The 10701-nt window shown below is 54.3% G+C and overlaps 1 protein-coding gene across 1 annotated transcript in view; it reads left to right on the top strand.

The window, feature by feature from the left end:
- LOC115937954 (collagen alpha-1(XXII) chain-like) overlaps positions 1-10701 on the top strand; it is a 96345-nt gene that overhangs the window by 15937 nt on the left and 69707 nt on the right. The window contains exons 3-5 of the mRNA XM_081816805.1: positions 245-319; positions 7969-8080; positions 10528-10651. Coding sequence (XP_081672931.1) covers positions 245-319; positions 7969-8080; positions 10528-10651 — 311 coding nt within the window. The remainder of the gene's footprint in view (positions 1-244; positions 320-7968; positions 8081-10527; positions 10652-10701) is intronic.

Below are 10701 nucleotides of genomic sequence, written 5' to 3'. Positions count from 1 at the left end.
GGGAGCTGGGGGCGCTGGGTGCTGCGTGCGGGGAGCTGGGGGCGCTGGGTGCTGCGTGCCGGGAGCTGGGGGCCCTGGGTGCTGCGTGCGGGGAGCTGGGGGCGCTGGGTGCTGCGTGCGGGGAGCTGGGGGCGCTGGGTGCTGCGTGCGGGGAGCTGGGGGCGCTGGGTGCTGTCATAGTCCACAGAGGGATCGTGGGTCACATTTGCTCATCCATCTCTCTGTTTTCTCTTGCCTTCCTCAGACGTGCTGTGCCCCAGCGTCCGAGTGGAAGGAGACCGCTTTAAGCACACCAACGGTGAAACCAAGGAAATCACAGGTGAGAGAGAGAGGGCAGCTGCCGGCTAGCTCTGCTGCGCTGTTTGCTGGGTCTGAGCGCAGCCCTCCCTGACGCAGGGCTGGCCTCCCTGATCTGTTCACCGACGTCTAATGGAACGGCTGGAGCTGTGAGGGCGGTAGCCCCCATCCACGAGCTGCCGAACCGTGAACAGCAGTAGCATTTCCATCTGGGAGTTGGCAGTGACCCTATGGGAGTCTCTAAATAACACATCAGAACAAATGAGTTGGGGGATGAGTAAGCGAATGATCGGTGGAGTGAGCAAATGAGTGGAGAAATCGATGCATTCGGGGTGAGAGCGTGAATCAGAGCTATAAATACAGGACGGAATGATGGGAGAGAGAGAGAGAGAGCAGAGACACTTGGCTGCAGACCCTGCAGTAGAAATAAACCCCACAGAGCCCCTTCCCAGCCTGTCCCCGCATGATGGGGTAGACAGGTAGTTGGCAGTGGCTGAGGAGGCTTCCCACCCTCCTGAGAGCCATGAGTGTGGGAGTAGGGTTTGCTCCTCCCCGTGGCCTACCTCCTGCCCCTGCAAATCTCAGGGGAGTTTCTTCCACCTCCAGGACACCAGCCCTGCTCCTGCCCACTGCCTGAGGGGCCGGGGCCCCTCCATCTGTAGCGCCGGAGGGGGGTCTGCATCCTCAGCATGGAGCCAGGGGGTGTCAGGAGCAGATGCTTTGCAGGCGCTGTCTGGGGGATGCCATCCTGGTCCACTGCCATGTCAGGGTGCCCCGGCCCACAAGAAGATGCCTGCATCTGCATGTTTGTGCTTGAGGGATATTTCTAGAATGGTAGAAGGCTGCCCTGCCTGCTCACACAGCAGATGAAATGTGTCCTCAGGATGGACTCAGCCCTCAGGCAGTTTCTTGGGTGAAGAAACAACCCTGGTTTTACTGCCCTTTTGAGGGGGATTATTCCGAGGTCCACGTTTGACCCCTTCCCTGGCGTTTCCCAGTGGGATCCAGCTGCAGTCACCTGCTGGGGCGGCTGGCTGAGTGCCACACGCTTTGTAACTGCTTTTCCTGCCTGTCCCCAACGCTCAGTCCCCCATCAAGCCCCTCCCAGGTCAGCAGTTCTGGAGGGACCCAAAAGAAGGTGGAGTTAGTCGCCTCTTTTCTCCCGGTGGAGCACCTGGTTTGTGTGGTTGGTTCTCCGTGAGGACCTCTCACTCCCAGGGGCTCTCTGTCAACCCGGGAGATAAAGGTGACCCTCATCCTCTTCCCTTCCTTAACGCACTTACCTTTCAGGGGATATCTTTATAGCTGAGTAGCTCTGCCCAGGGTGGGGTGAAGCTTCTGGGCAGTGTGACGTCATTGCTCCCACTCTCTGCTTCGGCAGTCCCCAGCTAAGCACAGCTTCCACTGAAGTCGCTCTTCAAAACAAATTCCTGCTTGCTACATGGTCCATATTTGACTCTGTGAGCAGCAAATCCCTCAGAGCAGCGTCTCATTATCTGGTGGTGTGTGTGTCCACAGAAGGCAACAGAGGTGACAAGAGTGACATTCATACCCAAAATGGTAAGAATCGACACTGAGCACCTACATTGTGCCCACGTGCTCTCATTGAACCCGGATGAGGTATGAGAGGCACAAGTCTGTATTTTATAGTTGGGGAAACTGAGGCATGGGCACATGCGGTAACTTGCCTGAGTTTCTGGCAAGTTGCAGAGCTGTGAATGAATTCTTTCGTCTCTGCTCCATGAGAAGGGTCCTGCTGACAGGCTGTCTGGTGATGGATGGAGGGGATCCGATTCCTCTGTTAGGAATCCGGTGTGTCTGTCTGCACCCTGTGGCGCCCTGAAATCTCTCCTCCCCGCTGTGGGCTCTGAGGCTCCCAGGAAATAATCACAGGGCCAGGCAGGCATCCATCACGTGGCACAGATGCCCTGTTTGTGCGGCGTCGAGCTCACGGAGAACCTGCGGGATCTATCCTCTCCTTTAATTATCACCAGCCCGGAAAAAAAGCCCCAGCTGTGTGGAAGCTGGAGGGGGGGTTATGGAGAGATAGAGTCTCAGACTTGCCAATTTAAATGCAATTGGGTAATTGGAATGGCTTTTATTCTCTGGGAAAAAGGGGGTTGCCAAAAGCCTCATTTCCAGGCATTCCCTCCAATGACTTCGGGAGTTTTTAGGGCTTCCCAGGCCAGAACAGCCAGCAAGGGAAGAGAGCAGGTGATTTGGAGGCATACGTCTTAGCCTGGTACTGCTCCCAGCCTCCCAACACCTCCGAGGTTCAGGTTCGCTGCCTGCATAACTGTGCGTGCCACGTCCTGTTTCTGAGGATCCCTCTCCGTGCTCATGACCGAGTGTCCTGGAGTTTTAGTGACTGCAGGTGTTACACAACTTTCTGGGAGGTTAGCGGTTTGGCGCTGGGCAACATGCTAGGCTCCGAGCAGCTCTGAAACATGGCCACAGACATTCTGGATTTTTCTCTCTCCTCCTACCTGGGCTCCTGCGTCCAGATACTCGCTGAGGCACGCCCCTTGCACCTGTCAAGTGGACTCTGGCCCGAGGCCTCCTCTGCTCTCTCCCCGTCCCATCCTGCCTTAGCAAGTCCAGCCTCCCTAGTCTCCCTGTCCTGCCTCCCTGCTGCCACACTGACCTTCAGAATAGAAACAGGACTGTATTTCTTTCTTGCTCTGAAGCCCTTCCATGGTTCCCCATTGCCTGCAGAAGGACACTCAGACTTTGCTGTGTGGCCGACAGAACCCAGCCAGATCTGCCCCCGCCCACCCCAGTCCCAGCCAGTGTTCCCCTGACCGTGGCTCTTGACATCCCAGAATAGCCAAGATTCTCAGAAGGAATCTAGCTGACCCGAGCCCAGTGACCTGTGCACATCCAACTACGTTGGATGCCCTTTCTTCCTCCTCTGTTTGCCCACCTTTTATTTGTTCTTCAACTCTGGGCCAGGCCTTGCCTCCTCCGGGAGGCCTCCCTGATTGCTCCTCAGCTGGTCGAGGGAGATATTCCCTGTGCTCCTATACAAGCCCTGTCATCCCCCCTCCTAATCATTCAGCCACAATGCTAACACTGCGTATGTGTCTGCTTCTCCCTAGACACTAAACTTCTGCGGGGCTGGGATTTTGTCTGTTCGTTATTGGGATCCAAGCCACCAACAGGCATCCTACCTTCTCTCCTTCCCTCTTTCTACAAACTGTGCTGCAAACAACCAAGGTTCCTGGCTTCTTCAGGGCTGGAAACATGAATGAGATCAAATCGCTCACCATGCGATGAGGGAAGCAGTCCCTAGATAAGGGACTTAGCCTTCGCCAGACCCACTAAAGACCTGGGAGAAGCATCGTGCCTGGAGAGCCCAGCAAAGCTCTGTCCCGGGGAGACCATGGGGGAGAGCGCCCAGTGGGCGCTGGCGTGGAACAGGTGCAGCCAGCGGACTCAGGGCCATGGCTGACGGTGTCCCTGATGCCACCTGTTTCAGCTGACTCCGTGGTTTTGGGGAGGTAATCCTCGCAATTCCTGCACTAAACAATTGCTTCCTTATTTCAGGGTGCCTTGCATCAGAGCCCATTTGCCTCGGGAGCATTTTTCATCTTCCTTCCAAGCCTTTTATTTCCTGCAAGCAATTCATCTTTTCTCTCCGTGCCCTTTGTTGCTCCCTTGTTAATTGCTTGTTGTTCAAAGTTTTGTCGTGTTTAAGTCTTTGTTTGTAGTCACTGTTTCTATTCATTGAAAGCAATAAAAGTGGAACCAGAAAGCAGGGCATATGTTTGCTTTTTTAAAACTTAAAAAAGGACTTCTCCCACGTATAACTGCGTGAGGGAAACCGAGCTCGAGGTGGCAGTGTCTAGTGACAGTGGACAGAGCTGAGAAGTAGAGGAGCAGGCCCCCTTTGCTGTTCTCACTGCTCACTTGTCAAGGGGAAGGCATCGGGCACGTGTCCACTGGATCGTGAGCTCGCTTTCTGAGTAAGAGCCGCCGCTCCACGAGAGCCTCCAGGGCTGATGTCCATGCGAGGCCTCGGACAGACCTGCCCACGGTGGCCACCCTACCCTCTGTACGGAGGAGAAGGGAGCTGTGGGGACCGCGGTAGTTGCGCTTGCACTGTGGAGCTGCAGGCTAAGGACAGGGATGGGGCCCGGGGTGCTGACTGAGATGCTCTTCTCTCCCTTAACTTACCTGGGGCAGCTTCTCTTGAGCAACAACCTGCACCCCTCCAACCTCACCCCCTCCCCTACAGGAGGCAGGCAGGAGAGTCAGAGAGTGTCACAAATGGGAGAGCCCATAGGCGCCCACCAGCGCCCACCCGCAGGAGATGCCAGGTACAAGCACATGGTAAGTGCAGCCCTGCCTGCAAGAGTGTGCCCAGTCCTCAAGGTGGCAGCCTGCGAGTTGGGCCATTATCCCCGCCTCCTCGGCAGAGGATGCACAAGGATACCACCCGTGTGCGTGGCCAGTGCTGGGCCAGCTTTCGGACCCAGGACAGACTGTCTCCAAAACCTACTCTGCCTGGAACAGAATCTGAGCCCAAACAGGCTCTACACACTTTACCACTTGGTGTCCATTCCATGGAACCTCCAGAGCCTTCTCGGCCAGTCTCCCCATTCCCAGCCCCCACCCCCCAGTGCTGGGAACTTCCCGGCACTGCCAGGCCATGTCCAGGGACAGGGCCCCAGCACATATGGCAGCCCTGTGGATCTTCAGAAGGTCTCTCGTGGGGCCAGTTCTACCAGCTGCCCCTAGCTGGGCCCGCTGGGCTCTCTGAGGTGTTGAGACAGAGCTGCAGGGACACCTGATGCTTTCTGTCCCCAGGTGATGCTCAAACCACAGGGCCCAGTCCCTGCTCAAGGGGGCTGTGGCCGGGCCAACAGAAGTGCCGAGGGGGAGCTGAAAGGAGAGCGCTTCTCTCCTTGTTCTATAGCAGGTGTCTCCCCATATCTTGTGCCCCCGACCTGCTACCTGGGGGGAGGGGCTCCCCGGGACCCCTCCTTGAGTGAGGAGGTGGCTGCTTCTTGCCACATGCCCGGTCCTCTGTTACCAAGTGATAGCGGTGGGGCTCTGCGGGGAGTGGCGGAGCTATGGCCAGGGTATGAGCCTCCCGTGATGGGATTTCACAGAGGATGTGGGTCAAGGAGGTCCCTTCGTGGTCCCCAGCAAGGGCTGGTGGTAGGGATGGAGCAGCTGCCCGGGGCCGTCTTCCACTGTACTGTCCCGACAGCCTCGCGAGGGATTATTCCCTCCACCTTCCCAGTAAAGGGAACAGACTCAAGAAATCAGACAACTTCTTCAAAGTCATTCAGTGTCTTTGCCCTTTGGCCAGTATAACAGAAATTTCATGGACTGAGTGGCTTATAAGCAACAGGAATTTATCTCTTATGGTCTGGGGGCTGGGAAGTCCAAGACCAAGGCACCTGCAGATTTCGTGTCTGGTGAGGGCCTGCTTTCTGGGTTGTCGATGTCCTTCTTCTTATTGTCCTCAGATGGTGGAAGGGCAAGGGAGGTCTTGGGGCCTCTTTTATAAGAGCAGTGATACCATCCATAAGGGCCCTACCCTCATGACCTAAGTGGGACTTGACCTATGAGTATTTGGTGCTCTCTCTTTTACACAGTCTTTTTACGGTAAAGGGCACGTGCCAGCCTGAAGTTGGCTGGAAGAATAGTTGCATGAGTTTGTGCAATGGGCCAGGCCTGGGTCTGTGGACAAGGAATGGGGTGGCGCACTCAGCGTCCTGAGCATGTAAGCCAAGGGACGTGGCCTTGCTCAGCCTGTGCCCTGCTCAGGCCTGCTGAACCCTCCATGGCCCATATAACATGGTTGATGTCGGGGGGGATGTGGAGCGCCCGCCCCTTGGAGGAAACCCCCATCTCTGGAGGGGCTGGATCATTCGCCCTAGGGCACGTGAAAAGCTTGAAGCGTACGTTTTTCACCCATGAGGAAGCTTCTGGATTCATGTTTTCTATCTTAAGGACTAAATATCATTGAACATTATATCATGGATTTCATTAATTAGCCAGAGTGTGAAATGCTATTTAAAATGACGTAATGGCAACTCTTAGTCATTTTCCAGAATGAAATGAGCCCAGCATGGTGAGGGGCTGGGAACTCCAAAAAGTCACTCAGAGCTCCAGCCTGGCAGAGCCTCACAGTGCATGCAACCCTCCTGGACCGTGGCAGGCTCTGTTCTGGGCCGGGCGCATCCTCTGTTCGTGTGCAGTCCCAGGCCTGCTTCGCTCTGCCTCTGCCTGCAATTGCCCCTTATCTTCCTGCTGTATGTTTGCTTATTTCTGGTCCCCCACAAGGGCACCAGTTCCCCAGAACCGGGATTTCATCTCTCCTCCTGCTTTAAGTGCTGTGCTCACACATTCTTGGCTCGGAGCAGGCTCTCAAAAACATGCATCAAATGAATAAAGGGCATCTGTGGGCAGAACTTAGTGGTAGAAGAGGCTGTAATCATTATAATGGGAAAATAATCAATATGAAAACTATTCGGTGGGTTCCTGTATGTTACACGCTATATGAAGAGCTTTGTATCCTATCATTCAAGCTTTACCACAATCCTATGAGGTATATACTGAAACAACCCCCTTTTTACAGATGAAGAGACTGGCGCTCAGAGATGTTAGGTAACCTGCGTAAGGCCACACTGCAAGGACCTTGTGGTCAGGAGCACAGCCTAGACGTGTCCATTCTACCACCCAAACTCTCAGTCAGTGCTAACCTTTTCTATCCCTGTTATTTCTTACATGGGGCTTGGAGTAGCAGAGAGGCTCTCAAGAATGTGTTGAATGAATAAATGATCTTTTAAAGCAAAGTTTAGTGGGATGTCTTCATCATCATAACCTGAGCCCTGCCAGCTCAACTCTTACTTGCATGACAGTGCCTTAGAAAGTTAGAGATCCCAAGAATCTTCCCAAAGTCTCATGGGTTAGGCGTCGCCAGGGCCAAGAGTCGTGTCAGCCCTGGGGATGCAGAAACGAGTGAGCCCCCATGCTTGCCCTCTGGTGGTTTCCCTCGAACCTGCCTGAGCTTTCTCATTGCCCGGGGGACACGGTTTGGGCCAGTACGCCACACTGCCAGCCTCGGGTTGAGTGCTGTGCTTGGGTTCCCCTGAGAACTGGGTGTCCCGGCCTGTGGGACTCAAGTCCAGACCGTTTTGTAGGGATGTGGATCGGGATGTGCTGGTGGGCTTGGTAGAGCAGGAGTGATAACCAACCGGCTGGATCACCGCCCTCCCCTTACGATCAAATGGTCAGTGCCAAGGATCCCACAGGTTATGTAGCTGGCCCAGCGCCACACGTGCATGTGCTTGAGCTGATCACCCCCTCGCCCCACCAGCACCCCGAGCACAAAGGTCATGACTTTCCCATCACAGACGTTGCCAGTGCACACGAGGTCCTCTCTTAGAGCCAAAACAAACCAGAACCAAGGACCTGCCAATGAATGCAATATCATTCAGGTTTTTTCTCTCTGACCTTTCCCTCTTTAAAAGCGTGAAACTTAAAAGCTGCCAGCCTATAATCCAAGCAAAATTCACGTGAATTTCAGGACTGTGGCCACAGGAGGGCAAGCCCTCAATGACCGCTCTGCCTGCAGAGCAAGCCAAGTGTTCCCGTGGGGGTTTCCGGAACACTGGGGCAGCTCCCGCCACTCACCCCAGCTCTTCTCTTTGACAGGTTTTGACCTGATGGATCTGTTCAGTGTGAAGGAGATCCTGGGGAGGAGAGAGAACGGGATGCAGAGCTCCTATGTCCGGATGGGATCCTTCCCTGTGGTGCAGAGGACAGAGTGAGTGCTTCCTTCTCTTCCCAGACCTGCCCTGGACGCCTGGCAGAGGGCGGGAGGGAGGTCGGGCAGAGACCCGTGGAGAGCAGCGGAGGCTGCTCTGTGCAGGGGTTCTGGAGTGGAGGATCTGGGCTCGGGGTACACTGAGTCCTTCTGAGAAGGTTTGGGCCAGTATCTTCAGAGGTACTGGCCCATCGAGGCCTTCTGAGAAGGGATTTCTATACGGTTCCAACTTGGTTTTGATGGCAAAACACTGGGAACAAAATCAATCCCAACAGAACTCTGACATTTCAAGGAAGAATAGTATCCTTGTAGTTTTTCAAGCTTTCATATGTATGCACAAATACACAGACAGGTGTAATTTTAATGTATAGGTTAATTTTGTTCAGAATGGGAAGGGATGTCGCTTTCAATATTAACTTTTTTTCTCACACGTGTAATGTCTGTCTAATGGGCCTTTTACACACCTAGTCTAATGTATTTCTCACTACAGTAAAGTGAGGTGAACATGGTACTCCTCTCATCATTTATCCGGTGTGACATTTGAGACTTGGAACGGGACAATAATGTGTCCACCATCTCGCACGCAGTCTGTAGGAGGCAGAGGTTGGCCCCAAACTCAGGTCTTCCAGCCCCACACCCTTGGTGTTTCCCACTGTGATCTTGTTATCTGCTGTGTTATTTGTGGAATGGGTTAGATCGGGCCACTTTGGTTTCCTTTAGATATTCTCTGTTAATGACCATTCCCCCTCCTGATTATAATACCTTTTTCTTAAGCTATATATGTGTGTGCTTATACTTATATGTATGCTCTCAGAAAAAGCCTTAGTCTCTCTCTCTTTATCTAAATATATATAGAGAAATATAAATGCAGATTTGTAGATCCATGCTATACGGACCTAACTATATGGATCCATCGGTGTTTATCTAGGTATATGTATGTCAAACGTGCACACATATGTGTGTGTTATTTCAAAGGTATAAGAGGGGCGCCTGGGTGGCTCAGTTGGTTAAGCGACTGCCTTCGGCTCAGGTCATGATCCTGGAGTCCCGCGATCGAGTCCCGCATCGGGCTTCCTGCTCAGCAGGGAGTTTGCTTCTCCCTCTGACCCTCCCCCCTCTCGTGCTCTCTCTATCTCATTCTCTCTCTCAAATAAATAAATAAAATCTAAAAAAAAAAAGGTATAAGAAAAAAGTGCGTTTGGACAAAAACAGTCCCCTGGTTTGACTCATTAATGAAATAAGAAAAATGAAAGGAAATAAGAAAAATGAAAGTATCTACTGTGGCTACAAAGTGTGTGTCTGTGTGGAGAGCCTGGTGGGGGGGCCCGTCTCCGTCCAGTGAGGGCAGTGACCAAGGGCGTCCCTCAGTCTTGCGAGGGCCCAGCACCGAGGGATGGACGCTGCCCCTAGGGCCTGCATGTGAGCTGGGTGATAGGTCAGCTCGGAGAATGACTTTGAACAACAGGGCCCACACCCAGCTTAGATTGGGAGCCGAGAATCACAGAATGAGGGCCAGTCTTAGCTCACAGGTTCGACAGCCAAACCAAGGGTCCCAGAGGGTGTGCGAGTCGGGAACCAGGAACCCAGACGCCTCCTCACTTCCCTTCCCAGCTTTCTGGCCAGACTGGCTTCCACCCCCTCCCAGGGAGAGATCAGTTGTACATTCCTCAGGCAGGTCCCTGCCCCCAGAGCAGGATGTGGCCCCACCGTGGCCAGATGCCTCGGGGTGAGGGTGTCGATGGTTAAGAGGAGAGCACTGAGACAGGGCCCCCTCTCTGTGCGGGTCTCTGTCCAGACACTTAGCAGCCAGATTGTGTCCTGTTAACCCGCAGACCCTGGCTTTCCTTGGCTACCCCGTGAGGATGCCAACACCTTCTTTGTAACTCCTGGGAGGAACAGCTTTCATTCTGAGTGTGCGGGGGAAAGGCAGGTACAGGACAATCTGGGCAGGGGGCCACACTGGGCAGGGACGCAGGGCTCTGCTCTGTGAAGATGGAAGGACGTCCTGGGGTGCAGGGCAGGGGATCAAGCAGGATGAGACAGAGCGGCTGGGCCCTGCTGAGAAGGAGCCAGTGGGGAGAGGTAAAGACGGGTACACTCAGCTGCACTTGACCCGGGAAGGGGGGGGGATGGGTGGCAACTCAGCATCTGCCATCGATATTGTCAGATGGGGATGGTGGAGACACGGAAGTGTACGCACCCTGTGGGGGTGGACTTGAAGCCCAAGGCAGGGCGACAAGGAAGGGACCACAGCACGGGTCTGCAGAGGGTCACATTGAGACCCCGGCCAAAGGAGAGGGCAGCAAAGGCAGGAGAGAAAGTGGATTTGAGAGACGTCTGGGAAGGAAAACTGGCAGGACTTAGTGATCCACGGGGCACCTAGGCTTCCCTTGCGGCCCCTGCTCTTCTTGCTAAGCCCACTGTCCTCCGTCTCTGTCCCCCTCCAGGGATGTGTTCCCGGAAGGTTTGCCTGATGAGTACGCTTTTGTCACCACCTTCCGCTTCCGGAAGACGTCTCGGAAAGAAGACTGGTATATCTGGCAGGTCATCGACCAGTATGGGATCCCGCAGGTAAGGGTAGCGTGCTGTGTCTCAGGGGCCAGAAGCTTTCTGTGTCCTTC

The sequence above is a fragment of the Leptonychotes weddellii genome, chromosome 4, assembly GCF_054177405.1.
Source record: "Leptonychotes weddellii isolate Sample4059 chromosome 4, ASM5417740v2, whole genome shotgun sequence".
In the NCBI taxonomy this organism is placed as follows: domain Eukaryota; kingdom Metazoa; phylum Chordata; class Mammalia; order Carnivora; family Phocidae; genus Leptonychotes; species Leptonychotes weddellii.
The sequence above is the reverse complement of the archived record's forward strand: the minus strand, read 5'-3'. Positions and strand labels throughout refer to the sequence as shown.